Here is a 27,348-nt window from a genome sequence, read left to right as displayed (position 1 = left end):
TGGGGGGGACCGGGCGCCTCGGGGTCCCCAAGGTGTCACGGCACCGCGGAGATGTCCTCCCCCCAGGCCTCTGCGGGGGTGGGGGGTGGGGGCGGCACGGCCGGCCGCTCCTTGTCCCCTAGACGGGCGCCCCGGGAGGGCAGGGCCGGCCCCTGGCGCTGCGGGGGGTCGCCGGCCCTGACGCCCCTGGGTGGGGGAGCGGGCACCGCGGGGCGGGCGACTCCCGCGGCGCGGGCCCAAGTCGCACGCGCTCCGGGTCAGAGGCCCGCGGACCTCGGACAGGGAAGGAGCGACGCGACGGTGCCCTGGCGGGTGGACCGAGAGCCCTCCCACCCCCGGCGTCCGGCACGGCGGCGGCCCGCCCACGCGCCGGAGCGCGAGGGACGCCGCGGCCGCCGCCGCCGCCCGGGCCCCCCGCCGCGCGGCCCCGCCTGTCCCGGTCCCGGGGCGGGCGGGCCGGGGGGCGGGGCGGGCGGAAGCCCCGCCCCCAGCCCGCGCCGAGCGGCCCCGGCGGTTCCCGGCCGCGCTGAGGTCACAAGGAGGCGGCCTGGCGCCCGAGCCGAGCGCCTGCGCCGAACGGAGCCGAGCGGAACCCGGCGAGCGGGGGACACGCGGACGCCCGCTCGGCCCCGCGTCGGCGCGGCAGGCCCGGCATGGAGGAGGAGTGCCGGGTGCTCTCCATCCAGAGCCACGTCGTCCGCGGCTACGTGGGCAACCGGGCGGCCACGTTCCCGCTGCAGGTAAGCGCCCACAGCCGGCCCGGCTTACGTAACCGGCCGGGGTCCCCGCGCGAGGGCCCGCGGCGGGGCGCCCGCCGCCGACCCCCGTGACCTTGGCCCGGCCGGCGCTGCGCCGCTGCGGGAGCAGGGGGCCCCTGCGCGGGGCGGGCTCCCGCCGAGCGTCAGGCCCCCGCGCGTGAGCTGTGGCGCGCTCGCCCCCCGCGCCCCTGCCTGCGGCGGGCGGCCGGGGGCTCCCTGCAGACGTGAGAATGCGGCGGGCTGCCTCCTGCCCCTGCCCCGGGGGCGCAGGAGGAGGGAGGGAAGGCAGGTGTTTGCAGGGCTCACCTGCTGGGAGGGGGAGGGGCAAGCTCGCGGACTCTGGCTCCCCGGGGCCGGGGTGGGTCCCAGCTTCTGGGAGGTGGTCGCTAGAGAGGCGGGTGGGGCAGAGAAGGCCTCCCTGCAGGGGTTGGCTCTGAAGAAGAAAAGCCGAGAGACAGATTCAGGCCCGTACCCTTTGGCTTTAGAAGCTGCGTTTCAGAGGTTTTATAGCCTCTACTTCATGGCGGGCTTCCCTCCCTCCTCTCCTGCCGGTCCTTAATGGGTCTCCCAGGCCAGGTACCCACTGCTTCCTGCTGCAGCCCCAAGGTTATGGCTGGATGGCCCTTGGAGGGGCAGAAGGAGGCCTGGATGCGGTGGGCATGAAAGCCAGAGGCCAGAGGCAATACCAGGGTGATGGGCACTTCCCTGCCTTGTCTGCCCAGCCGGGGTGCTGGGTGGCCACGGCAAGGTCGTGGCTCTCCTGGACTAGCCACCTTTGGCCTGTTGTCCCTGGCCTGCACCCCCCGGGGGCAGGAAGCAGGTGTGGCTGGGCCACTGCGTGCCCCTTGCTCCTTGGAGTAGGGTGGATTGTGCGGGCAGGGTCACTGGAGTGGTCCTGTGCTTGGGGAGAAAGGTGCAGGGTCTCTGAAGCAGGGGCCCACCTGGAAGGCAGGACCAGGCAGGGCTCTTGAGAACAGCTTCAGCCTGTTGCCCCAGTGGTAGGAGCAGCCCTCGCCCTTCTTGGCCAGGGAGCCATAGGAGTTGCCCTTGGCAGAGGTGTGCAGGGCCCCTGCTGGCTTCCCTGTGTCCTGGGCCCAGTCCCTCCTCCCTGTCCATCCACACCCACTCTCCTCTTTCTCCCTGCACTGGGCACACCGTTCCCCTCCTCGGCTCACCTGGGTCCTCCAGGAATGCACCCTTGTTCCTTCCAGGCATGTTCTGAACTTCCACACCAAAGTGCCTCTTAAGGTTGAGCTACGGTTCTTACCTGGGGTTTCGCTAGTGCCTGGCATCCTTACCTGTGTGCTGGGGCTGTGGGACACAGGCTGGGGGCAAGGGTGATGGTCATGTCATCTCCTTCTACCTGTCGTGGGGCGTGGAGGGGCTCTTGCCTCTGATTTGACCCATCCCGGCACTTCCTTCTAGGGTTGTGAGGCCCAGGAAGAGTATGGCAGGGTAGTCTCCGAAGGCAGGGGGCCATCTTCCACACTGAGCTCAGTTGCTTCATCTGTAGAATGGGCATGATGCCTACTCCCAAGTTGTTTTAGGGCCAGGGGAGATGGGTGTGTGAACATCTCTTGGAGTTGCTGGCTACTGAATGAGGTGGGTCGGCATGCCCGGGGCGCTGTACTCACCCACCACCATGCAGGAGGACCAGACAGGAAGGTAGGGCTGGGTGGCACATAAGTGTGCCTGGGGCATCTCGTGGAGGCTGGGACCTCTGCCAGGAGGGATGTGGGTTGGGTTTTCAGTTACTTATCTATGTGTGTTTTTTGCCCTAATTTCCTCCTCTTTCTCCTAATTACCGGAATAAGATAGAGGGTTGGGGGATGGAGAGGGCTGAGGAGGGGAGAAGGCCAGGGGTGGTGGTCCTCCAAACATGCTCCCCCCAAGCTGGACCCCAAACAGGGCAATGTCCGTGTGTTCGGGCGGCTGTAACAAAGTACCGCAGGCCGGGCAGCTCAAACAGCAGGTGTTTATGGTCCCTCAGTTCTGGAGGCTGGAGTCCAAGATCAAGGTGTCAGCACGGCGGTGTCTGCGTGGCATGTGGATGCTGTGTTCACCTGGTTCCTCTGTGTGTGTCTGTGACCTGATCTCATAGGGACACCAGTCAGATTGCTTCGGAGCACCTGGTGACCTTGTTCTACCTTAATTACCTCTTTAAAGATCCTGTCTTCAAATACAGTCACATTCTGAGGTGCTGGGGACCAGGGTTTCAACATAGGAATTTGGGGAACACAATTCAGCCCACAAAGAGAACAATTTCCAGAAATTTCTTAGTTCACTGGACACACTTAGTGCTTCCTTGAGCAGAGTCTAGATTTCTTATCAGCCTGCAAATGCTTGTTTTGGCCCCGGTTGCTTAGCTCTGGGAGGATCAAACAGTTAATACTGCAGGGTGCTCCACAGGGTCCCATGCGGGCGTTTTGCTCCCCCCCCCCCCCATCTGTGCACCGCTGGAGCAGAGCCAGGCAGTGAGAGGGGTGGGGATGGCTGCCGAATGACCTCGGACCAGCCTTAGCGCAGGACGGGCTGGGTTGGACAGAGCCTGGAATAGGCTTGGAGGCCCACACTTGCACGTTCCAGCAGGGGTCCTGAAGGGAATCATCCTGGATCGCCCAGAGTTGTGCTCAGTGGGGAGTATGTTCTCAATTTGGCCGATCCGGTAGAGCTGGACTAAGGCATGCTTGTGCACGCAGCTGAGTGTGGGAAGAGAACTTAGCAAGGGCAGCAGGAGGTGGGCCCAGGCTGAGCCCCACAGATTTGGAGAGACCGGAGAAGCCCCTGTGGGGACTGGCCCACTGTCCCTTTGTCTTGGAGTTCGGCTCAGGGACGGGGCGCTGCCGGCTGAGCCTTCCCAAGCCTCATGTGCACAGTGAGAACAGTACTCTTGGCAGTCAGCGGGGGCCCGGCTCCCAGGGCACTGCCCAGACGGAGCTCTGCCGGGGGTGCTCGTTCCTGGGGTGCTCCCGCCGCTCCACCGTGAGTGTGTCTGTGGTGCAGACGTGTGCTGGCTGGAGGCCTGCGAGGCTGGGCTTCAGGGCCCTGGTTCCCAAACTGCTTCTTGCCAGGTCCCCAAAGCGCACTGCTTGCCGTCTCAGGCAGGCAGCCCATGAGCAGCCGCCCTCCCTGGGCAGAGAAAAATGTCAGATGAAACACAGAGGAGCAGAACCTTGACCCTGTTTTTGAATTTTGTTTTCAGGCCGAGTCCAAAGTATATTCTAGTGACTGGTGACAGGAAGTAGAACGTCGGGCAGGATGACCCCATGTTTGCAGAGCAAGGAGAGTAAGGGCATGGTCTTCATGGCCCTGTCCGTGGAGAGAGGGCTGCCAAGTCAAGGCCAGACAGGCCGATGATGCGTCGGGGGCGCCTCCCTGTGCACGGCTGGGCCTTCCTGCTGCTCTGGCCTTAGGTTCTGAGGCCGGGAAAGAGCACGGAAGGGTGAGGTAGGGTGAGATGAAGTGCACCCCGGCGCCTCTTGCCTCCCACACCAGATACTGGTGGGACTGCCTCCTCTTGGAAATTGGAAACCTAACGTTCTCCCGGGCCGGGAGGTACAGTCCGAGCGAGCCGGCTGCGTGTATGTCGGCACGTTGGATTGGCAGCGCCTACCGTGGGGAGCGGAGGTCCCAGAATCCCCCAGGCAGCCGCACCACCCGCTTCTGAGCTATCGTGGTGAAGGTACAGCAGATCTGCGAGCCTTGGGGTGGTGTGAGTGTCCCGGGGCCACTCTCCCAAGTGTTGCAGACTGAGGGGATTAAAACCAGAGATTCTCTCGCCGCGCTGGGGGCCAGAAGCTGAAGTCAGGGTGTTGGTGGAGCCGCATGCCATCTGAGGGCTCCAGGGGAGGAGCCTTCCTTGCCATGGACAGGTGGGATCTCTGTGCTGGGCTGGGGGCATCGCTGGAGGGTCACAGTGGAGAGGTGCAGCCTTGAAAGGTCACCTCCAGTAGCCTTGAGAATCTGACTTGGGCTTTTGCCTAAAACCCACTTAAATCCCATGTCAGGATCTCCGTGACGGTGTGGGGGTGGCGGGGAGTCGTTTATTTCCAGCTTTTCACTTTTAAGAACCCCTGGAGCCTCAAGGTGGCCTTCTTCAGAGGAAGATCTTTACATTTTTTCCTTAGCACTCCTAGGATAGAAGGGCCTCGTGCAGCAGAACTACATTTGGTAAGAATGTCACCCTGCCCCCTTTACAAGACATGGTTTTTGCCTTAATGTTTTTCCTGGTGATGCCCATATTGGCAAACAGTACAAGACCACTGACACGTGGACATTCACATCCTTGGAGGTGGTGTGTTGGGTTTGGAACATGTCCCAAGCATGTTCTGGAATGTTCCCTTGTGCTCCAGGACACGTAGCTCTGCTTGCTTCACTTCCTGCCAGTTGTAATGATTCCTGTTGCCACAGCCTCTGGAAGTCCCCGGGCTGGTCGGGGCTGTGCCAGTCATTGCTTTTGCTGTTTCCCCAAGAAGGTCCAGAATTGCTTAATTTCTTGATTTCCTAACTCTCTTTCTTGGTTTGGGACTAAGGTTTCTGTTGTTCCTCTTCGCTTGTCATGGAGAAAGCAAGAACTTAATTGGTCCCATTTTCTGATCCCCCCCCCCCCCCCGCCTTGTCTGCGTGCGTGTGCGTGTGTGTGTGTGTTGTGTGTGCGCTGTCCTCTGGGTGGGGCCCTGTCTCCTGTCTAAGTGACTGTCCTCACAGGGGTCTGGGGTAGCACTGTGCCCTCTGGAAGGGAGTGTGTGTCCGTGCGCAGGGGGCTTACATGACGCGGGGGCCGTCGGCTTCGTGGCTCACCGGCTTGGTCATGCCCGGGGCACGCCTGCGTGGAACTTCTGAAATAGAACCAGCCCGTTCTGCTCACACAGCTATGTGGAAGAGTGACACCGAGGAACGGAATAAATGATGGAGTTTCTCCAGAAGAAAGGAGGCAGGTGTGGGGCCCCAGGCCATGTGGTAGCATCACGTGGTTGGCCCAGGGGCGCAATGCCTCTCTTCCCTGCCCACCCAAAGCAGCCGCCCTGTTCCCTGTCCATACCGGATGCTGCCGGGAGACCCGTTCTCTTAGGGCGTTGTAGCGCAGCCCAGCCCCCAGCAGAACCCGACCGCTAGCACACGGACCCTGTGCAGGCCTGGGGGGCATGGGGTGTGCTGTGAGCAGCGTGGGGGTCCAGGGCTGTGACAGCTGAGGCGGGGGCGCACACGTGGGCAGAGGGCCGTAGGACTGCAGGTGAGCTGCAGGCCGCTTCAGGGATGGAGGGCTGTTTCCAGTAGGAGTTCCTGTTGGAGGTCAGAGGACAGTGGACGTGGGTAGAGCTGAACTGCGGGGCTGAGTAGTTACAGGAGGTGGGCAGGACAGCGGGCACTCAGCCCCGAGGCTGATCAGGATGCCCTCAGTCACATGACACTCTGGTGTCCCCTCTTTCCTAATTCTCATTTCCTGTAGAAGCAGCTCCAGGTCTTGCAAAACAAGCCATAGTGAGGATTCTTGAAGACAGTGACCCCCCCTCCCCCAGAGGAACCGGGGTGGTCTGGGCAGGATGGGGGAGCTGTGCTGGAATATTCCAGAGCTTCCCCACTCCTGCTGTTCTGAGTGCTCTGCATCCCTGCGAGGGCGGATCGCCTGCCGAGCTGCTGAGTTAATGACCGTGTCTTGCGTGGCTGTCAGCAGAGTGTGTTGATGATGCGGCAGTGAGGGGGATCTGGCTGCAGAGAACATGCGTCACCTGCCCAGGGCCCCTCCCCCTCCCCAGGGGCTGGCTGGGGAGAGGGAGCGTGCCTTGTTGTGGGGGCTGCTTGGCCAAGGCTCCGGGTTTTTTCTGAATGGGAGTGGGCTTGCTGGTGGAGCCCGAGGCCGGGGCTTTGGCCATGCCAGCCTTCATCCTGAGGTTCAGGGGATGGTGGACGCGTCCTAGGGGCTCACGGTTGGTGGCGCCCCAGAACCCTAAACCACCACCAAGCCCGGGTGCTGCAGCAGAGGCTGAGAAGGCAAGGACCTGCACAAGGTCTCGGGGGCTTGAGAGAAAGGTAGTCTACGTTCAGGACATCTCACAGAGACATAGGGGTTTCAGAGCTTTTGCGGGGGTCAGAACGTGGGCAGCAGCTCTGCAGCCAAAATGTGGAATCATGGCGTGCTGGGACACACAGCCAGGGGGTTCTGCGGGCTGGGGTTTCACGGGTACACCTGGGGGCTGGGGGGGTGGTGAGGACCATCACGCAGGCCTGCACTAGGCGGTGCGAACAGAGACGAGGCTGCCAGCCTGGAGGTGCTGGGAGGAGGGGACTCTGCTTGGGGGCGGGGAGCAGCAAGAGTGGGTGGGGGCCGTGTTCCCCTCCTGTGGCAAGGGCTTTTCTTCAGCTGTCCTTCCTGGGTCGAACAGCATTTCTTCCTCTTTTTCTGTCTTGAATTATCTTTTGCATCTTTTCACTGTGTGCTGCTGGTGCGCGCGTAGATGTTTAAAAAGTGGGGGGTCGCGGAGGCTGATTCCTGTGTGTGTGCCCGTTTCCATGGTGACCGCACGCTGCCCGGGCCGTGGAAGAGGTGTGTGCGCGGTGGCCTCCGTTATGGGGGATCCTGCCATAGTCCAGTCGCTTAGGAGCGAGCTCATTCTAAGAGGTGGTCAAGTAATTAGGGAGGGCTGAGGCTAGGCGAGTTGTTACATTTGTTTTTCATTTGATTCCTGTAAGTTTTGTGATTCCAGCTTTAGTAACAGTGGGGCTTTAGTAACAGTTCCACGTAAGACAGTCTTGCACTCCTTCCCTCCTCCAGAGGCTGATACCCCTTCTGCTCCCCCACCCAAACACCTGCTTCCACAGCGCACCTGTAATGAGAGTGGACTCCACGGGGTGATCTCCCTGGGGCCCCAGTCCCTGATCGCGGGAGAGCGATCCCCCTCCGCGGTGCCACCCACACTCAAATGGGGTTGTGCGGGGTGGGCACGGTCACTGGGGCCGTCTTTAGGATCCCGTCTCCCCAGGGGCTGTGGGCTGCAAGGTTCACCATGGAACGATGTGACTCTCACCCACGAGAATACACAGACAGACAGTGCCGTCCCATAAGTTGGCCCGATACGGGGCAGTCTTGTCCATCCGCGCAGCCCACGGGGCACGAGGGACTGTTCCCATGGAATGGGACTCACGCGAAGTCTGTCCGGGGACAGGAGTTTGGATGTGCGCCGCACACAGAGCAGACGGTGGGCGTGGCTGGGGAGAACCCAGGCCACCCACCGCAGCGCTCACCGTGCGTCCCGGACACTGCAACGGACTCCTGGACCAAGAATCAGTCTGTGTGGCTCCCCCCGGGGCCGGGGAAGAGGCGGGGGCAGCAGGGTCCCGTCCAGAAGTGGGGACCAGAGCAGTTACCTCCACAGAGGATTTATTAGCTATTAACCAGGTACCACTGTCCCCCGCTTTCCGGAAATTCACTTGTACAAACGGCCTCCATGGCTACCTCTTTACGCTAACCGGGGGAAACCTGGAGAGGATTTTTGCTTTTATGGAAAAACCATTACTGTACTAACGCAGGCCCCTCATTAAAACGGAATGGAGCAATGTGAACCTCTGGAAAGCATGGGGTGCCCCTCACTTTCGGCTGCTTTGGCTTGCCCCAGGTTCCCGAGGGCCGCCTGCTTTCGGAAAGCGCGGGAAACCTGCGTTCCGAGCCGCGGGGTCCTCGTGGAGGCACCTGCGCGCCCCCGCACCTGGCACCTTCCGGAAGCGGCTGTGCGGCCGGCGGGAAGCTGGGAGGGGCGCTGGGCCCGCAGGGGCGTGTGGGGAGGGGCTGTGCCTGGGGTGCGAGCCCACAGGGGCCCCGCCGGCTGAGGGGTGGAGGGTGCGGCCCACCGGACGGGGCGGGGCCGCTGCGGCACCTGCTGGCGGGGTAGTCGGCCCGCGCCTGCGCAGTGGCGTGCCCGCGGGGGGGGGCAGGGTGCGGGCCCTGCGCGCGGCACGTGCGCTGAGTAATGAGCCGCGTGCGCTGGCCCGGGGCTCGGCTCCCTGTCGATCAGAAGCGCGAACTAGGGCCTTCATTCTCCTATCGGCTTGCCAGCTTCAAAGGATTAATCATCTACACGCCCAGAAGCACTGGAGCAGGGTATTTTGGCAGGGGTTTCGGGATTTGTGTCATGGTCGCTTCCAAGCTGTTTCTCTAGACTCGACTAGAATCCTAAGGGATTCGAAGCAGCGCTGGCTGAAGCTGGGGGCAGGAGTCTGTGCACCGGGCGGGCAAATTTGCAAAGGGCCAGTTTCAACTGTAGTTTAGCGAGACTGGTGATTTGTATTTTATTTAAGTTCTGATAATATCCGCTTAAATATTTTGGAGAGGCTTGCTCGATAGAGATCACAGGTGTGTAGCTCAGTGAACGATCACGGAGGGAGCTCCCCTGTGGGCCACCCCCCCCCCCGGCCGCCACGGGCAGCGGGGAGTGTGAGCAGCACCCCGACGTCCACTCCCCACACCCAGCTGCCCGAGCAGCCTCTCCAGACCACCAGAGCAGTGGGGCCTAGCTCTGAAGGTTCAGGGGAGACTTGGAGGGTGGGGTGGATGGTGTTGGGGTGAGTAGGGGAAGAGGCTGGGAAGTCATTGGTGTGCAGGAGAGGGAGGGGACGGCCAGGGACTGGCCACCCACGGCCCTTGGGTTCCTGTTCTCCTTGTCTCTCCCACACACCCGCCAGTCTTTCTCCTTGCATCTCTCCACCCGTCCCGCTGTCTCCTTCTCTGGCATATTCCACGGGACACCGGCCCACCCCATGCGGCCCCTCTGTAGGAACTGAGGTTTGTGTCCCTGTGCCCTGTGGGCTATCTGTCTCCGAAGTTTGTTGAAATCTCTCACCCACGTCCCCTGTCCTGTCCTTGTGGACCAGTGTCATAAAAGGCTCCTTTGTTCTTTCTCATTTTCCTGGGGTTGGGGAAGGAGAAGGGTCCAAAAGTCAGCAGGCTGCGTGAACCCGACGGCATTTGGTTTATGGGGGTGTTAACACTGTGAGGCCTGCTTCCGCTCCTTGCCCTCATTCCCCTAGGGTCACACCCACTCTTCCATCAGCAGCTGGGCTCATGGGGCTCTGATGTCCCACACCCCCGCCGGGCGGCTGTCCTGGCCCTTCTGTTGGTGCCTCCTGGTGTTCCACTGCTTGTGTGTGGCTTGTGTGGTTGGGGTCTCCCGGCAGCCCGTGGGCGGCCTCAGCCTCTCAGTTCTCAGGTGTGGACTGAGACCTGGCCGGGGTGGGAGGGAGTAGCGGGGAGGCGCCACACCCACTGGGGTCTGGAGCAGGGGGCCAGTGAGACAGATGTGTCAGCAGATACTCATTAGGCCCTGCTCTGCCCCCACATGTCCTGAAGAACGGGCTCGTGCCCTCCTGGAGCCCCTGCCCGTCCCAGGGGCAGCTGTGCAGGCATGGTGGGACTGGGGGCCACAGAGGGGGTGGGCGTGGTGGGACTGGGAGCACTGACGAGAGGTGAGGAGACAGGATCCTTCCAGGCTGACGAGCCGGCCCCTCGGTGCCCTCATGCAGGCGGGTGCTGGCTGCTGGCATGGGCCCAGCGCCAACCCCAGAGGGAGCTGTGGAACAGACATCTTTCTGTCGTGACATGGTTTCACATGGCTCCAGAGTCAGGCTGGCCACGAGCCCGTTTGGACTCGAGTATCCCACAGACAGGTTGTGGTTGGAGCCCATGTGTGAGCCCTGACCTCCCCCTCCCCCCCGCCCAGCCTGCCTCATTCACACAGGGGTGGGGGGCACAGAAGGAAGGCCTGAGTGAGGGCAGCCCTGTGCCGATGGCCCCGGGGCCCCACCCCTTGCTCTCGTAGGGGGCCTGCCTGGTTCCCACGGGTCTGGAGGACTTGGGCAGGCCCTGGTAACGCTGCTCACACTGATGAGGCTTTGGTTTGCTCCTGGGTGTTCGGGCCTCACCTTGTGGTGGCTGGCAGCTCACGGCTTTACCCTTACCCTGAGCCCCAGAGGCCTTGTGCAGTACTGGGCAGACTTCCTCAGGCAGCCCGCTCTGGGAGGGATGAGGAGGGACACAGTGGATGCTCTGAGAGCTGTCAAGGGTCCGTGTAGCAGGGCCCTGGTCCTGGGTCTGTCTGCAATGAGGCCAGCCAGGGCCAGCCGGGAAGGTCAGGTGGAAGAGGCCAGTGGGGCCTGGCAGGGACCCAGGGCCAGCGTAGGACACGAAGGCTGAGGGCTGGGCTGGGCAGCGTCCTGATGCCCACCACCTCTGACGGCCAGGGATCATGGGAAGGGCCCCACAGATAATGTGGCTCATCCCCCAGGGGGCTCCGCAGCCGTCTTGTTGCCTGAGTGAATCCATACCTGCCTGTTAAATGGGAGAAATGGGAAAGGTGAGCAAAAGGAAAGATCTCCCTGGGATTTGCCACTTCACTGGCAAACAACTGTCCACACTGGCTTGCGGGGGAGGCATCTGGGCCGTTTGGGACGCAACCTTTCTTCCCCTTCATTGAAGGAGGAGCTCTTACTTTTTATGAGCTTTCTTTTTAACTCCGTGGCACCTGGAACCTGCGTGCAGTCACCTCCCTGTGCGGTGAGGCGCGTGCCTAGCTGTGATGCAGCCACAGGGTGGCCACCTGCCCCCCAGGCCAGGTCAGCTGGCTCTGCACTGAGGTCCCGCCTTGCAGCCAGCGGGCCGGGGCTGAAGTGCCCCGGAGGCTCGAGAGCCAGGCTCCTGGGGACGGAGCGGCCAGCTGTGCCGTCCAGCAGGGAGCCCTTGGCCCTGCCCCCCCAGAGGGGTGGTGCCTCAAACCCACGTTCTCGAAACAAAGAGGGCCTCACAGCCCTCTCTCTGTGTCTGAACAGATGGACGCCTCGCTGTCTTGCACTTTCAAGCGTTTTCGCTTGGCAGGACTTCCAAGGCTTGGCCCTCCAAGCTGGTGGCTCCCCGACATGCTTCCAAACGCAGCCCCTCACCACACGCATGGATGAACCCTGCTCAGGGAGAGCCTGCTGCCTGCCCCCGGGGTCCTGGCTCTCTCACACCTGGTCCTTCTCTGTCTCGCAGGTTTTGGGATTTGAGATTGACGCGCTGAACTCTGTCCAGTTTTCCAACCACACAGGTAAGGCGTTGTTGGCCTGAGCAGTCACCAGAAAGCGGAGTGTGGGCCGGAGAAAGGGCCTTTAGAGATCTGGGGGCCCCACCCCTCATCTGATGGTCAGGAGGTGGAGCCGAGGGGCTGCCCGGCACGTGAGGGGCGGAGGGGGCTGGGTTGGCCCGGCCTTGGGTGTGGCTGCTGCATTTGAATCTCAGCCCCGTTGCTTGAAGCTGAGTGACCCCGGGCAGGTTGGGGGAGCCTCCCGGCACCTCAGTCTCCTCTGTGAAACAGGGACCTGCTCCTAGCTTCTGCTGCGGGGCCGAGCCCCTTCCAGGTGACCGCGGGCCGTGAGCAGGGCCCCGCGTGTGCACGTGCCACTGGTCGACGGTCCTGATTCTCTCTGTTAAAAACCAGCGCCTCGGAAACTCACGTGGTGTCGTCTGTCTCAGCTCAGGGGACCCAAGGACACCTGTGCACAGAGGCTTTGAAACAGAACTGCTAACTCTGGGGCCCGTGAGGGACACTGCCCTCGGAAAGGTCCCGAGTTGTCGGGACAAGCTTCCCGAGCCCGCTCCCCACGCCCCCGACCCCACGGCCTCGGGAGCTGCCTCCCCTGTGACCCCACAGTGCTGTAGAGGCAGGGGCATGAGGCCACTCCCTTCCTGGAAGCACCCCAACATCACGTCTCCTGAAGTTACTCTGAACGCAGACAGAACCCCGGGAGCACAGAGCGTCCTGGAGAGCGCCGGCAGGGTGTGCGGGTGGGTGCCTGGGCCTCAGCCCGCACGCTTAGGAAAGATAACCCGAAGCTCCTGGTGTGGCTTTTCTCGGAAGGGATGGGGCATCGTGAGTCATGAACTGAGGGGAAGAATGACGTTTGGGATTCAGAAGAAAACCGTTCTCACCAAAAGCCCTTCCCTACTTTGGCTTTGCTGAGGGCTCTTGCTGAGAAATTTGGAGAAGCCCTAAGAAGTTTAATTCGGCGAACTTCCCTGAATCCCACAGGTTCTATTGGCTGTTTCAACCACCTTCCTTTTTGTTTGTTTAAGTAAATGAGCCAAACTGGCTTGGCCACTAAATGTTGGCGTTAACTTCATTGCTAAATATCACATGGCACCGTAATCAGCATCGGTTCAGTAGAAGCCAAGAACCTGCCACTGCGCTTTGCACAGATCTCAGGCTGAGGGAGGGGCCCTCGGGGGGCTTCGGGAGCACGCAGCTGCCTTCTGGGCTCCCACAGAGCCTCTTCAGTTGGTGGTGGACCGACCATCCCGAGGGGTCCTCTGACCCTGACCCAGAAGGGGTGGATGAAGACCAGACCCCCGAGTGTGTGGAGCCCACGCAGGTGCAGGGGGTAGTTAGGGCCAGAAGGGGATGGGGGGTTCCCGTCCAGTGGGGCCTACTCCTGCGGTTCCTGGCAGGGCCCCCACCCCAGCCTCTGGATGCCACGCAGTGCCTGCCTGGTCAGGGGACCCCTCAGGCAGTTCCCGGCCGGCAGTGACCCCGAGCACCCCCACTTGGGCTCAACAGGGCTGTGTATGCAGCCTGATCCCGAATCTCAGGGGGTCAGTCCTGGACTTTGGACCCGGAAGTATTTAGGGTCTTTTTTTTTTTTTTTTATCTTTCTCTCTCTCTTTTTTTTTTAAAGATAGATGAAGAGTGTGCTTGTGAAGTCAGGGGGCGAGGCAGAGGGAGAGGAGAGAATCCTTTTTTTTTTTTAAAGATTTTAAGATTTTATATATTTATTTGAGAGAGAGCACAAGCAGGGGGAGGGGCAGAGGGAGAGAGAGAGCAGACTCCCCGCTGAGCATGGAGCCCGACACGGGGCTCGATCTCAACCCTGAGACCATGACCGGAGCCGAAATCAAGAGTTGGATGCTCAACGACAGACTGGGTGCCCCGGTTTTTACCTTTTTATTTAATTTTTATTTTTTTAATTTTTAAAATAGATTTTATTTATTGAGCGTGAGCAGAGGCAGAGGGAGAGAGAATCTCAAGCAGACTCCCCACTGAGCACAGAGCCCGACGAGGGGCTCGATCCCATGACCCTGAGATCATGACCTGAACTGAAACCACGAGCCACTTCCGACTGCACCACCCAGGCGCCCCATTACCTCTTTGTAAAAAGAACCGGGAGCACTCAAAGTATCCATTAAGGCCTGTGTATGCGGGGAGAAAGTCACTGCACCACCTGTCCCCATCCGTGAGCGTCCTTGCCCAGCACTGCACTGCTCCAGCTGTCTGGCCAAGGCCTCGCTGTTGTGCTGTTCCCACCATGTGGTCCTACTGTGTGCTCAGTGCTTGGCTCACACTGTGCGTGCCTGGCCAAGACATTTCAACCACATGCCGTCTTACCCTGCTCAATGAGCGGTCCTGTGGATTGCATGCGGGGACCCCTGAGCAATGCCTGGTCACTGCAGAAGCTTCTGAATGTGGCCGCCCACACTGCTTGTTTCCTGGGGTCGGACCCATGTAGGGGCACTTCCAGCAGCTCTGTTCCCAAGTACACAGTCCTGCGAGCTGTGATCCGCTCTTCCAGGTCAGAAAGCCCTTCTTGCTTTATTTAAAAAAAAATTTTTTTTAAGATTTATTTGAGGAGGAGAGAGAGAGCACACACAAGCAGGGGGAGCAGCAGAGGGAAAGGGAGAAGCAGGCTCCCCACTGAGCAGGGAGCCTGATGCGGGACTCGATCCCAGGACCCCAAATCATGACCTGAGCTGAAGGCAGACGCTTAATTGACTGAGCCACCCAGGCGCCCCTGACCTTTTTTTTTTTTTTTTAATATTTTATTTATTTATCTGAGAGAGAGAATGGGAGACAGAGAGCATGAGAGGGGAAGGGTCAGAGGGAGAAGCAGACCCCCCGCCGAGCAGGGAGCCCGATGTGGGACTCAATCCCGGGGCTCCAGGATCATGACCCGAGCTGAAGGCAGTTGCTTAACCAACTGAGCCACCCAGGCGCCCGCCCCTGACCTTTTTTTAAACAACACCTTTCTTATGATATTTATGTGCCATCAAGTTAATTCACCTGGTGACGTGTGTAATTCGGTGGTTGTAGTACACTCACAGAGGGAACATTTTCACTGCTCCAGGAAACTGTACCAGAGTAACTCCCTGATCCTCACCATTGCCCCTCCTCCTGGCCGCTGGACCACTCATCTCTCATTCTCCTCGGATTTGCCCATTCTGGAGATTTCGTATAAACGGAATCATATGACAGGTGACCTTTGGTGTCTGACTTCTTCCACTGAGCCTCATGTTCTCCAGGCTCATCCGTGTGGTAGTGTGCCCATGTGCCACTCCTGGTCATCGCTGAGTAATAGCCCATCACAGTATGGACAGACCACACTTTGCTTCTCTGTCCATTTGTTGATGGGCATGGGTTTATGAATCATGGCTGCTAGGAATGCTGCTGGGGGCACCCGGGTGGCTCAGTCGGTTGAGCATCTGAGTCTTGATTTTGGCTCAGGCCATGATCTCAGGGTCGTGAGACTGAGCCCCACATCGGGCTCTGCACTCAGCAGAGTCCACTTGAGATTCTCTCCCTCTGCCCCTCCCCCCCTCAAATAAACAAACAAATCTTTGGAAACAATGAATGCTGCTGTTGTGAACATCTTTGTGCACACGTTAGTGTTCTCCCGGTGGATAGACCCAGGAGCACACTTGCTGGATCGGATAGTAACTCCGTGTTTGATCGTGTGAACGACTGCCAGACTGTTCTCCATGCTGGCTGCACCACGTTTCGGCCCTACCTCGAAGTCTAAGAGCTCATCCTCTTCAGGACATCCTGTTTGACTTGTCTTTGTCTTTTGCATTCTAGCCAGCCTAGTGATGCGAACGGAATCTGTTAAAAAATGAAATTCAACCAAGTAAATTTGCAGATCTAATTGGTTTTGTTAAATGATTCATGAGTTGGGCAGCATCCCATCTGGCAAGTAGAGGGGAGCTCCACTGAGCTGAACCGAAGAGAGGTTTTTATTTATTTATTTATTTTTATTTTTTTAAAGATTTTATCCATTTATTTGACAGAGAGAGACACAGCGAGAGAGGGAACACAAGCAGGGGGAGTGGGAGAGGGAGAAAGCAGGCTTCCCGCCGAGCAGGGAGCCCGATGTGGGGCTCGATCCCAGGACTCTGGGATCATGACCTGAGCTAAAGGCAGGCGCTTAACGGCTGAGCCACCCAGGCACCCCCGAAGAGAGGTTTTTAAAGATTTATTTAGGGCGCCTGGGTGGCTCAGTCGTTACGCATCTGCCTTCGGCTCAGGTCATGATCCCAGGGTCCTGGGATCGAGTCCCACATCGGGCTTCTCCCTCTCCCACTCCCCCTGCTTGTGTTCCTGCTCTCGCTATGTCTCTCTCTGTTAAATAAATAAATAAAATCTTTAAAAAAAAAAGATTTATTTATTGATTTTAGAGAAAGAGGGAGAGAGACAGAGTGTGGGGGGAGTGGCAGAGGCAGAGAGAATCCCAAGCAGACCCTGCACTGAGCGTGGAGCCCAATGTGGGGCTCTGTCTCATGACTCTGAGATCATGACCTGAGCCGACACCAAGAGTCAGAGGCTCAACCGACAGCACCATCCAGGTTATACTGCAGTTAGCTTCAGTATTAAGTCTTGGTTTACCGACTTGGGGTCTTCACGTAAGTGACACCATTGGGGGCCTGTTTCTTCTAACAGAGCTCATTGTGGTTCGAGTCAGAAATGGCTGTAGATCAGGGCACCTGGGTGGCTCAGTCGGTTAAGCGTCTGCCTTCGGCTCAGGTCATGATCCCAGGGTCCTGGGATCGAGCCCCGCATCGGGCTCCCTGCTCGGCGGGAAGCCTGCTTCTCCCTCTCCCTCTGCTACTCCCTCTGTTGATGCTTTCTCTGTGTCAAATAAATAAATAAAATCTTTAAAAAAAAGAAAAAAAAGGCCATAGATTGAGGCCAGAGAGGCTCCATCCTGGGTGAGCAGGTTTTCCGGAGTAGGGCTGGCACACTTTCCCTGTTAAGGGCCAGATAATAAATAACTGGGGCTTGGCACCTTCTGTGCCCTCACGGCGTGAAAGCAGCCAGAGACCACATATAAAGGACAGGACACAGCTAAGGTCCGATAAAACTGTAGCTTTATTAACAGACACTGAAAATGGAATTTCATAGAATTCTCACAAGTCATAAAGTATTACTTGTTTTTTTCCCCAACCATGTAGAAACGTAAAAACTCATTCTCAGCTTGGAGGCCATGCAAAAGCATGCAGCAGGCCAGATTAGGCTCACGGGGCCTGGTTTGTTGACCCCTACTCTGGGTCCGCGTTTCTCGGGTTTGCTGTGGATGAGAATAGGCTGGGGCCTTGCTAAACCTGAGTGCCAGGCCCACCCCCAAAGACGGACTCACCTGGCTGGGCCTAGGCCTGAGAATCTGCATTTCAGATGAGCTCCCAGGGGTGCTGGTGCTGCCAGTCTCAGAGACCCCGCTGGGGAGAGGAAGGGTGATGTGCTTTGGAGCTCAAGGGTCAGAGGGACATTCCTAGGGGTTAAGGATAGCCACAGTGTGCCAGGGGCCCCCAGGACCACCCCCAGACCTGGCAATTTGCTAGGGGACCTCCCAGGACTCAACAGGAGCTAAATCAGCCCAGGGCAAGAGCTGGTGGGGAGAAGTGAGGCACCAGGCCCACACTCCAGAGCCACCAAGTTTTCATGGGTGAGCTGCGGGGTGTCTGTGGTGTGGCCCCAGCCCTCAGCCTCGTGGGCAGGGGTCCTCCTACGTGGCAGGGGGGTCCCCTAGGAGTCCCGTTGGCAGCATGCTCACTGCCTGTGTGCCTGGAGCGAGCACAGCACCCTGGGCACCTGGTAGGGCTGAGAACCCAGGTCACATCTGGCTCTTGGTCAGAGCTTGACCCAAGACTGGCTCCACTTGCAGCTGAGTCTTGCGGGGCTGGGGTGGCGGGACGTGACGGGCCCTGCCTACTGGGCGTTTGGCCCGGATGGGGTATGTGCACAGCAGAGATTGGCAGAGTGAGCCTCCCACACACCCCACGCACCCCACAATTCAGGGAGAAGGCACACAGCTGCGTCTAGTGTGTCAGCATGCCAGCTTGGAGAGCTGACCGTCCTTGTGGTGCCGGATCGGCTCCGGAGAGTGTGGGCGGTGGGAGGGGGACCCCTGGTGTCAGCAGTAAGAACTCCGGGGGCATACGAGCCAGGGGTGTTTGGGGGGGTTCTCTGAGGCTGATGGTGTCAGGGCAGGGAGCCGCTGAAGCACGGCATCTCGGGCCTTGCATCAGCCCCCGGGGAGAGCACTGTCCCCTGGCGTCATCGAGCGATTGGGCCGCGGTGGGCCGTTGGGTGTCAAGGGCCTGAACGTTCTGCTCTCCCCACAGGCTATGCACACTGGAAGGGTCAAGTGCTGAACTCAGATGAGCTCCACGAGCTCTACGAGGGGCTGAAGCTGAACAGCGTGAATAAATATGACTACGTGCTCACGGGTGAGTCCGCGGGAGCTGGGTGCTGGTCCCTGTGTGCCTCGCTCTAGCGGGGGCTGGGCTCGGCCCTGGTCCCGGCCTCCTTCAAGGACGGATGGCCTTTGCCACCCGAGTGACTGCCAGGCCCCCATAGCAGGACCTTGGGGGTCCCGGCCACATGGTGCTCACTCAGATGGGTCATGCTGGGGACCACACTACTGGGACCATGTGGGGGACACATGGGGATGAAAACACCTAGGTCAGCCACCTACGGTCACCTGCTGCCTTGGTTCCTTAGTTAAGTTTATGGTAAAAATATGTATTTGTATTTATCTACGTAGTTAGAAGGGAACACGCTTATTGAAAATGGAAGAGACAATAGGGAAAGTGTTCCTTGTACACCTCTCACTCACAGCTTCTTCCATTCACTTAACACTTTTGGGAAATGCCTGGTGTCCCCTCAATGACTACAGACATTGGGGACACTTTGTGCCCTGCCCACCGTTCTCTGGAGCAGAATGGTTTTGGTGGCGCTTTCTCCTTGGGTGTGGTCAGTTGCTGTGAGCCTTCTGGTTTATGAGGGTTGCCCGGATTTCCCTCCCAAAGGTTACATGAGGGACAAGTCCTTCCTGGCCTCAGTGGTGGACATCGTGCAGGAGCTGAAGAAGCAGAACTCCAAGCTGGTGTATGGTGGGTGCTGGGCCATCACCTCCTCGGTCAGGGTGGACCTGCGGCCCTTGCATGGGTGGCTTGGCCTCCTTCCTTCTGGCGCCCCTCCTTCCCATTCTACCTCCCCCAGCCTGTACGCTTTGAATGTGCTGGGCGTGCAGGGGTGTGTGCTTTCAGGGCTCTGGAAAGGCTTCAGGATGTCTTCACAGTGACCCTGGCGTCTGTGGGGACAGTTAAAGAGAAGTGGGTTGCATACGTGTGGTAACCTGTGTCCACATGTGAAGGCTGGAGAGGCCAGACCCTGCGGTTGGGGTGTGTGTGGCCACTGTTGGTCCTAGAGAGGGTGGCGGAGGGTGTGGATGTCCCGGGTGGGGCCTGTCTAGTGAGGGTGGACATGCCAGGTGGGGCCCAGCCGTGGAGGGCGAGGCTGAGGCACGTGCCAGGCCTGTCTGTCCCTAGCTCCAGGCGGCCACACCAGCCCCTAGGGTGTCTGCCACCCAAAGGCCTCTCCTGCTAAGAGACATGGAAGATTCGGGTTACTCTTTCCCCCTGGGACTCAGACGTGCACATTCAGGGCTCTGCAGGGCCCTCCCACGTATGTGACACTTCCTACATCCAGGAGGGAACTCCAGTGGCCTGACGTGGGGGCCCCACCATCGAGAGCAGGAGCCGGGTTTGGGGGGCGTTGTGCAGCCCCTTCCATCAGAGGCTCTGTGCAGCACCTGCGTGTTCTTGTCACTTCAGCCATGCAGACTGGGCCTTCCCTGGGGTGCAGGTGTCCCAGGTGTAGAGGCCAGTCCCCACCCTCAGCTGGCCTGATGCCAGGTCCCACACTGCGGCCCACTGCCCAAAGGGAACGAGCTTGTATGGGGACAGGCGACACTGGCCTCAACCAGGAGGAGCGAATGGGACTGCTCTTCTGTGTCCCTCTCTCAAAAAAGGTGCAAATGATGGTCAGATAGAAATCAGAGCACTCAGTCGTCTCGGACGACAAAACGCAGAACGCCAAGTGACAAGGCGACTGAAGGTAGGAGGTGCTTTTCCCACGCTCTTAGCTGCATACGTGAAATTTAACAAGGAAAAGAAATGTTAAGGGCCCTCATCCTGTTGGGTGCAGCGATTGTTAATAGATGCCCTTTGTGTCTCCGCAGTGTGCGACCCGGTGATGGGTGACGAATGGAATGGCCAAGGCTCCATGGTTAGTGATTTCATGCGTGTGCTTCCACACATAGGACACTGCACACGTCCTGTGTCATCCTCACCTTGAAGTAAGGGTTGGCAGACGGGGTTTCCTGTAAAGCACCAGAGAGCAGATATTTGGGGCCCTACGATCCGCTGTATCAAAAAGCAGCCCCGGGCATCTGGCTGGCTCAGTTGGTGGAGCAGTGTGCGGCTCTTGATCTCAGGGTCATGAGTTCGAGCCCCATGTTGGGTGTAGAGATGACTTAAAAATAAAATTTTCAAGAAAAAAAAAAAAAGCCACAGTTCGCAAAGGAACAGACATGGCCATTCCCTAATAAAATTTTACATATGGACACTGAAATTTGAATTTCCTATAACTTCAGTGTCACAAATGTTATTTTTTTACCTTCCCCCCAACCACATAAGAGCAGACGGGCCGTAGCTTCCCGCCCCTGACGTCATGTAGAGCAGGGGACGCCATCCAGTGAGGAAGGCGGAAATCCAGCGGCAAGGATCACCCCATGGCTCCCAGAGAGACCTAGACCGGGAGGGTTGGCGGGGGTCAGCCCATGCTGGCTGCGCAGCGCCCCTGTTGCGGGCCCCCACCTGGACCACGGGGCTCCCCGGCAAACATGCTCTCCTCTGTGTGCGTCAGCCTATGTCCCTTGTCGCCCCTTTCCTTCAGTACGTTCCAGAGGATCTCCTTCCCGTTTACAAAGAGAAGGTTGTGCCGGTTGCAGACATTATAACCCCCAACCAGTTTGAGGCTGAGTAAGTAATCTGAAACCACTGAAGCTTTCAGACCTCCTCCCGGGGCTTGCCGGTCAGGAAGGCCCTGCCTCAGAGCCGAGCAGAGATCTGGCAGCAGGGTGGGGGACAGGCCATTCTGCCTAAGGGTGCCCTGGCCCGACAACAGCAGCAGGTGGTCATTTCACCCCAAGTCCTGTGATCGTGCTGACGCCTAGCCATTTTCCTGAGCAGCAAGAGCCTTTGGGGACAGAAAGTGGAGGAGCTGAGGGCACACGTGGGTGACACAGGCCACGGGTTGGAGAGCCCATGCCAGCTGGTGCAGGGGACCATCCTGGTACTCCAAAATCCACATCCCAAATCTCTACATGGGATTAAAAGGAGTCAGCTGGGCCCTCGTGGTAGCGAGCTTCAGAGGGCTCTTCTTGGACTGCGGGGCCCCCTGATGAAGAACCAGTGCGGGGGGTAGGGGTGGGTAATGAGCAGTACCTGGTGCCGTGGGGTGCGTAACTGAGTGTCGACATGGGTTCATCTCTGCCACAGTGCAGTTTCTTGGGCCATCAGTGGGGTCCCCCCTGTCTCTGAGGCTGCCTTTTGAAGGAGGGGTGGGTGGGGTGCCTGGACTCCTAGGGACCTGGGGTCCTCGACCTGGCCCGTCCATCCTGGAGGATGGCAGCTCACCCCGAGGACCCTTGGTGGACCTGTGTGAGAGCGGTATGTTAACCATTTGCAGTTTGCATTTTGCATTTTGACTTTCAGTGGATGTTGGTCACTCTCATGGGCCACTGAGGGGCCATGTGCTGCTGTCCCTTGCTGTGGCTAGATTTCACTCTTGGCTGGTCCTTAGCCACGTCGCGGTGGCGACCAGGTCTGTGATGGCCAGCAGACACTGAGCTCCTGCGGGATGGGAGCGGGTTACCAGTGCCACAGTAGCTCTGGGGATGTTTCCAGCAGGACCCAGAGATTCAGGGTCTCACCTGTGCTCACCTGTCTTACAGGTTACTGAGCGGCAGGAAGATCCACAGTCAAGAAGAAGCGTTAGCGGTAAGACCTCCAGAGGCCTGGCATGGGACAAGTGGCACCGGGCGTGGTGGGGAGGGGACAGCTATATGCCCTTGGGGGGGGATGGGCACCCCGCTGGCCAGCAGGGGCTGAGGGATGTGTTGTAAATTCCGTGGGGCCCCCGTGTGGGGCACCTGCACCTCTAACGTGCGTCCGGGTCTGGGCTGACCCGCTGCCTGCTCTGCTCATAGCAGGTGCCTGGAGGGGGGCTTCCTGGGGCAGCCGTAACAGAGTGCCACAGACCAGCATATGAGAACAGAAGTGTCTTCTCTGTGGCCCCGGGGGCCAGGAGTCCGACATCAGGGCGTCGGTGGGACCGTCCTCGGCCTAAGTCAGTGCGGAGGAACCGTTCCTTGCCTGCCTCCCAGCTTCTGGCGTCCCTGGGTTTGTAGACCCATCGCCAGGCTCTGCCTCTGTCTTAAGTGGCCTCCCGTTGGTGCGTCTGTGTCCCCCTCTCTTTCTGAGGACGCGGGGCAGATCGGATCCAGGCCCGTGCTGGTGAGCGCGTCCTGACCTGCTTGCATCTGCGCAGACCCTGTTTCCAAAGCAGGAAACAGGAGACGCTCCAAGGCTGTGGGCCGAGGGTTGCAGCAGTTCCGGTGCCGTGAGTCCCGCGCACCGTGACCTGTGTGTGTGCACGGGAGGCCCGCCCTCCGGACGAGCGTGCCATCGCCCCAGCCAGTGTAGACAGAGAAGACGGGCCCAGAAACCGTCTGTGCCAGGCGGGGTCCAGCAGAGACCAGCAAGAGGGCGTGTGCGCGGCTGGCACGTCGGGGTGTTGGTGTGTGCACGTGTACGTATGTGCGGTGGTGCGCTGCTGGGCACACGGGTGCAGGTGTCTGTGTGTGCACGAAGAGGCTTATCACAAGGTGCTGTCTTGCACCTTTGGGGGCCGGGCGGGCACATCCGGGACCCGCCGCGGGGCCCGCTGACGGGAGAGGCCAGGCCGGGCACATCCGGGAGCCGCGGGAGAGGCCAGGCGGGCACATCCGGGAGCCGCGGGAGAGGCCAGGCGGGCACATCCGGGAGCCGCGGGAGAGGCCAGGCGGGCACATCCGGGAGCCGCGGGAGAGGCCAGGCGGGCACATCCGGGACCCGCGGGAGAGGGCAGAAGGGCACATCCGGGAGCCGCGGGAGAGGGCAGAAGGGCACATCCGGGACCCGCGGGAGAGGCCAGAAGGGCACATCCGGGAGCCGCGGGAGAGGCCAGGCGGGCACATCCGGGACCCGCGGGAGAGGGCAGAAGGGCACATCCGGGACCCGCGGGAGAGGCCAGAAGGGCACATCCGGGAGCCGCGGGAGAGGCCAGGCGGGCACATCCGGGACCCGCGGGAGAGGGCAGAAGGGCACATCCGGGACCCGCGGGAGAGGCCAGAAGGGCACATCCGGGAGCCGCGGGAGAGGCCAGGCGGGCACATCCGGGACCCGCGGGAGAGGGCAGAAGGGCACATCCGGGACCCGCGGGAGAGGCCAGGCGGGCACATCCGGGACCCGCGGGAGAGGCCAGGCGGGCACATCCGGGACCCGCGGGAGAGGCCAGAAGGGCACATCCGGGACCCGCGGGAGAGGCCAGAAGGGCACATCCGGGAGCCGCGGGAGAGGCCAGGCGGGCACATCCGGGAGCCGCGGGAGAGGCCAGGCGGGCACATCCGGGAGCCGCGGGAGAGGGCAGAAGGGCACATCCGGGACCCGCGGGAGAGGCCAGGCGGGCACATCCGGGAGCCGCGGGAGAGGCCAGGCGGGCACATCCGGGAGCCGCGGGAGAGGCCAGGCGGGCACATCCGGGACCCGCCGCGGGGCCCGCTGACGGGAGAGGCCGTCTGCAAGTGAGGCAGGTGAGGTTTCTTCTTGGAAGCTCCTCTCAGCCTCCCCCACGGCACTTGTAGCCCGTCTGTGGTGGAGCCGTAGATGCGGTTCCTGGCCGCGCGCCCGAGCGGCCGCGGGGTCCGGCGCAGCAGGGCCCTCCGCCGTCCATGGCTGGGCCCCCTCACAGCGGTGGGCTCGCTCCGGCAGGGGGCAGGTCCGCCCGGCAGGCCCAGTCAGGGGCGCGGCGGGCCGAGGGGCCGAGGGGCCGTGGAGCGTGTCCCCCCGCGTGCGCAGGGAACAGGGCTGCCCCCGGCGGCCTGCGCGGGGCTCGGAGCGGAGCGTGCGGCCGGAGCTGCCGCCCCAGGCGACGGGCCCTCCGCCAGCCGTGACGGGAGAGCCGCTTGGAGGGCGGGCGCCGCCGCGCGACTCCCCGGCTCCTAGGCCCAGGGCCGAGGAGCGTCGGGGCGCCGCCGCGTGGGCTGACGCGGGGGCCCGCCCGGGCCGGGAGCAGAAAGCCCGGACGCATGGGCCGCTTCGGCCGCTTGGGCGTCCGCCCGAGAGCCTTTCGGGGCGCAGGGCGGCCCCCGGCGGGCGGGCGGGCGGGCGGGCGGCCTGGCCCCCTTCCCGGAGGTGAGCGGCCCTCTGGCTAGGCTGCACTCTCCGGAGCCCCGGGGTACCCAGCGGGGGTTTCGTCCCAGGCCTGTGTTCTGGAGCGCGCGATGGGCTGCGTGGAGCCAGCTGGAAGGACAGCCCGGCGCGCGGGCTTGGCCCCTCCTCCGAGTGCGGGTGCGGCGGGGGTGGGGCCCGGCGGGCCCGGCTTCAGGCCTCGGGCAGGGGCGCCGGGCGCGCGGCTCCCACGGACGAGCTGCCGCTCCGCTCGCGCGGGCTGGTTGCCCACGTTCAGGGCGTCTGGCCTCCGCCCCGTGAAGCCAGGCCGTTCTCGTGCGTTCTTGGCGCAAGGGCCGCCGGTGCCTGGCTGCTCGGGCAGCTGGGAGCCCTGGCAAAGGTGGCCAAGATGTGGCTGATGCCCCCCTGTGCCCTGGCAGGTCATGGACGAGCTGCACGCCATGGGCCCTGACACGGTGGTCATCACCAGCTCCAACCTGCTCTCCCCGAGGGGCGGGGACTACCTGATTGCGCTGGGGAGCCAGAGGATCCGTAAGTGCTGGGAGGGCCTGTGGGGCCTCCCGCCGCGATCCTTAATCGCGTAGATGCCCCTGAGTTGGTGTTTTCTGCCCGGTGCCAACAGGACACACGAGGTCGGGGTCACACTCACAGCCCCAGAGGGCACGCGGCCTTCTCACCACTCCGTCTGTGTCTGTGGGCGAGCACCCCCCACACCCCCATGCACCCCTGCACACACACCCCCATTTGAGTAGGTCCACCGTCCCTGTGGCTCTCCGCGCCCTCATTACTCCTCCTGCCCTGGGCTCCCTCTGCATCCCGTGCCAGGTGCTGGTCCCCCCAGGCCATCCTGCTGGGGGTTCCAGTATCCACGCTCTTCCTGGGGATGGGGCGTCCGTCCCAGTGAGCCCCTGAGAGGCAACAGTGGCCCTCCTTGCCACCGTGCAGGGGAGAAGTGGGGACGGGGGCGGGCCGGTTCCCAGTCCTCCACTGGCCCAGGGTCTTAGGGCCCACTGGCCGTGCTCTTCTCCAGGGAACCCCGATGGCTCTGTGGTGACAGAACGCATCCGCATGGAGATGCACAAGGTCGATGCAGTCTTTGTGGGCACCGGGGACCTCTTCGCCGCCATGCTCCTGGCGTGGACGCACAAACATCCCAACAACCTCAAGGTCAGCAGGATGAGCCCCCTCCCTGCCTCCAGCAGGGACGATCTGGGTGCTGCAGGGGCTTAAACAGCAGGACTGCGTACACCATGCTGGAGTTGGCCGGGTCCGGCTACGGGGCAGTCCTGAGCCAGACGAAGTCCCGGGGCTGTGAGCCAAGGCCTGAGAGGGGTCATTGTGGCCTCAGTGAGTCTGTAACTGGGAGCATCTCCCAGGAGAGCAGCCCAGTCAACGTTTGCCCTGAAATGTCATTGCCCCAGTGACTCAATAGACTCAGAGGCTGGGAGCCCCCTCGGAGGGATGAGGGACAGGGCTCCGAATTCAGACTTGCAAAGACGCTCATCTCTTGCTAGCAGTTGTCTGTGTGTCCATCTCTCCCCCCATTTCCCACATTGTGTGTAAAAGTCCACAAATGCATGTGTATACAGAGAAAGCCATTTTGCGCAGGCATTGCTGGACAAGGGGAGCAGTTGCTACTGATCTGGTAAATTGGGGTATGGGGTGTCGGGGGTCTTTCCCGTGTGTTCCATCGTGAAGCTCAGGAGTGACAGCCGCATTCTCTGCCTCTTTCTGCACTGCATGCAGTATAGTTGCTTTATGACACCAGTCATGCTGTGTCTTTCTTCAGCATTGTTAGAACCACAGAACTGGAGACCCGCTGTGCAAAAGGCCACCCCAGCTGTTGGGCCCCTCTTTGCATACTGTGGTGGCAGAGGAGGAGGCCCCTATCTCTGGAATGTGCATAGGAGGGGCAGCTGTGAGGGGTGGTTAAGAGAGAAAGCATGCCTCATCTGTGTTGGGTCCACTGGAGGAAGGAGGAACTTCGAGTTGGGATCTGGAAGTGGGTTCCCCGAAAGCTGTCTTTATTGGACACCAGGAGGGGCCCTGTCTCCCCCCGGGGGCAGGCACATGCCCTCCGTATCACATCAGTCCCACTTGTGACACACAGGGCTTGGGCAGAGCCCAGCCACTCTTGCCTACAGGGCTCAGGGACAGGTGCTGTGATGTGAAGCCCTAATGTGCTGTGTCCTGGCCGGTGCCCCCTGGCCCCCGACACCCAGGGATGAGGGTGAGCACAGACCTGCTGTTTTAGTTGGCAGCCGTGGGCGTTCCGTCTGGTACAGGGCACCTTGGCCAGCTGGTGCCCAGTGGAGGCCTTGCTGCTGGGCTGCCTGAGGCTAAATCCAGGTTCAGCACAGCCCTGGGTCCGGAATTGGGTGGGAGGGCGTTCCAGTCACTTCCCCAGCTCCTGATAAGCCCTGAGTCTTTGACTTTGAGACGCCAACAAGCAATGACTTTGGCCAACTCTGGGGTAGGAGCTCTTTTCCGTGTAGAGTCTTTACAACTACTTCATTCCAGAAACACTTGTATTAAGCACCTACTGCACGCCTGACGATATCGACAGGTCCTAAGTCTCAGCCCTTCCCCAGAGTACACGGGCCAGAGGGAGGCGGTTAATTTTAGTACGCAGGCATTTTCCCAGCTCTCCCAGGATCTTTGTGGTGAGCCGTCCCAGGGTGGGGAGCATGTGATGGTAAAGCCAGTGCCCTGGTGACTTGGGTGGAGACAGTGCTGTGGACGCAGAAGACCCTATGCGGACTCTGGGCATCATGGGAATGGGGGAGCCACAAGGTGTGTGTATCCCTGTGCCCCCCTTCCCCACAGGTGGCCTGTGAGAAGACCGTGTCTGCCATGCACCACGTTCTGCAGCGGACCATCAAATGTGCAAAAGGTACCTCCTGGAGAGGGCCAAGGGTGCGTGAGGTGGCTGGCACTTAGAGCGGCGGGGGGGAGGGGGGAGACAGCTCTGGTGCTGGTAGCGGGGTCTCTGAGGCTCCTGCTGCCACC

The 27,348-nt window shown here is 60.7% G+C and overlaps 1 protein-coding gene across 2 annotated transcripts in view; it reads left to right on the top strand.

Annotated features, from left to right (window-relative positions):
• Positions 1-520: 520 nt before the first annotated feature.
• PDXK (pyridoxal kinase) overlaps positions 521-27,348 on the top strand; it is a 32,534-nt gene continuing 5,706 nt past the window's right edge. The window contains exons 1-10 of one of the 2 annotated variants that reach the window (XM_054504076.2): positions 521-740; positions 11,776-11,830; positions 18,166-18,270; positions 18,853-18,936; positions 20,067-20,113; positions 20,783-20,868; positions 21,843-21,888; positions 24,759-24,870; positions 25,370-25,506; positions 27,166-27,232. In XM_054504076.2, the coding sequence (XP_054360051.1) occupies positions 654-740; positions 11,776-11,830; positions 18,166-18,270; positions 18,853-18,936; positions 20,067-20,113; positions 20,783-20,868; positions 21,843-21,888; positions 24,759-24,870; positions 25,370-25,506; positions 27,166-27,232 (826 nt within the window). In that variant the 5' untranslated portion in view covers positions 521-653. The remainder of the gene's footprint in view (positions 741-11,775; positions 11,831-18,165; positions 18,271-18,852; positions 18,937-20,066; positions 20,114-20,782; positions 20,869-21,842; positions 21,889-24,758; positions 24,871-25,369; positions 25,507-27,165; positions 27,233-27,348) is intronic. The other variant, XM_054504075.2, reaches the window with a different exon arrangement.

The sequence above is a fragment of the Mirounga angustirostris genome, unplaced genomic scaffold, assembly GCF_029215605.1.
Source record: "Mirounga angustirostris isolate CCGP_5_RB_7025 unplaced genomic scaffold, mMirAng1.0.hap1 SCAF_1, whole genome shotgun sequence".
Lineage (NCBI taxonomy): Eukaryota > Metazoa > Chordata > Mammalia > Carnivora > Phocidae > Mirounga > Mirounga angustirostris.
The sequence above is the reverse complement of the archived record's forward strand: the minus strand, read 5'-3'. Positions and strand labels throughout refer to the sequence as shown.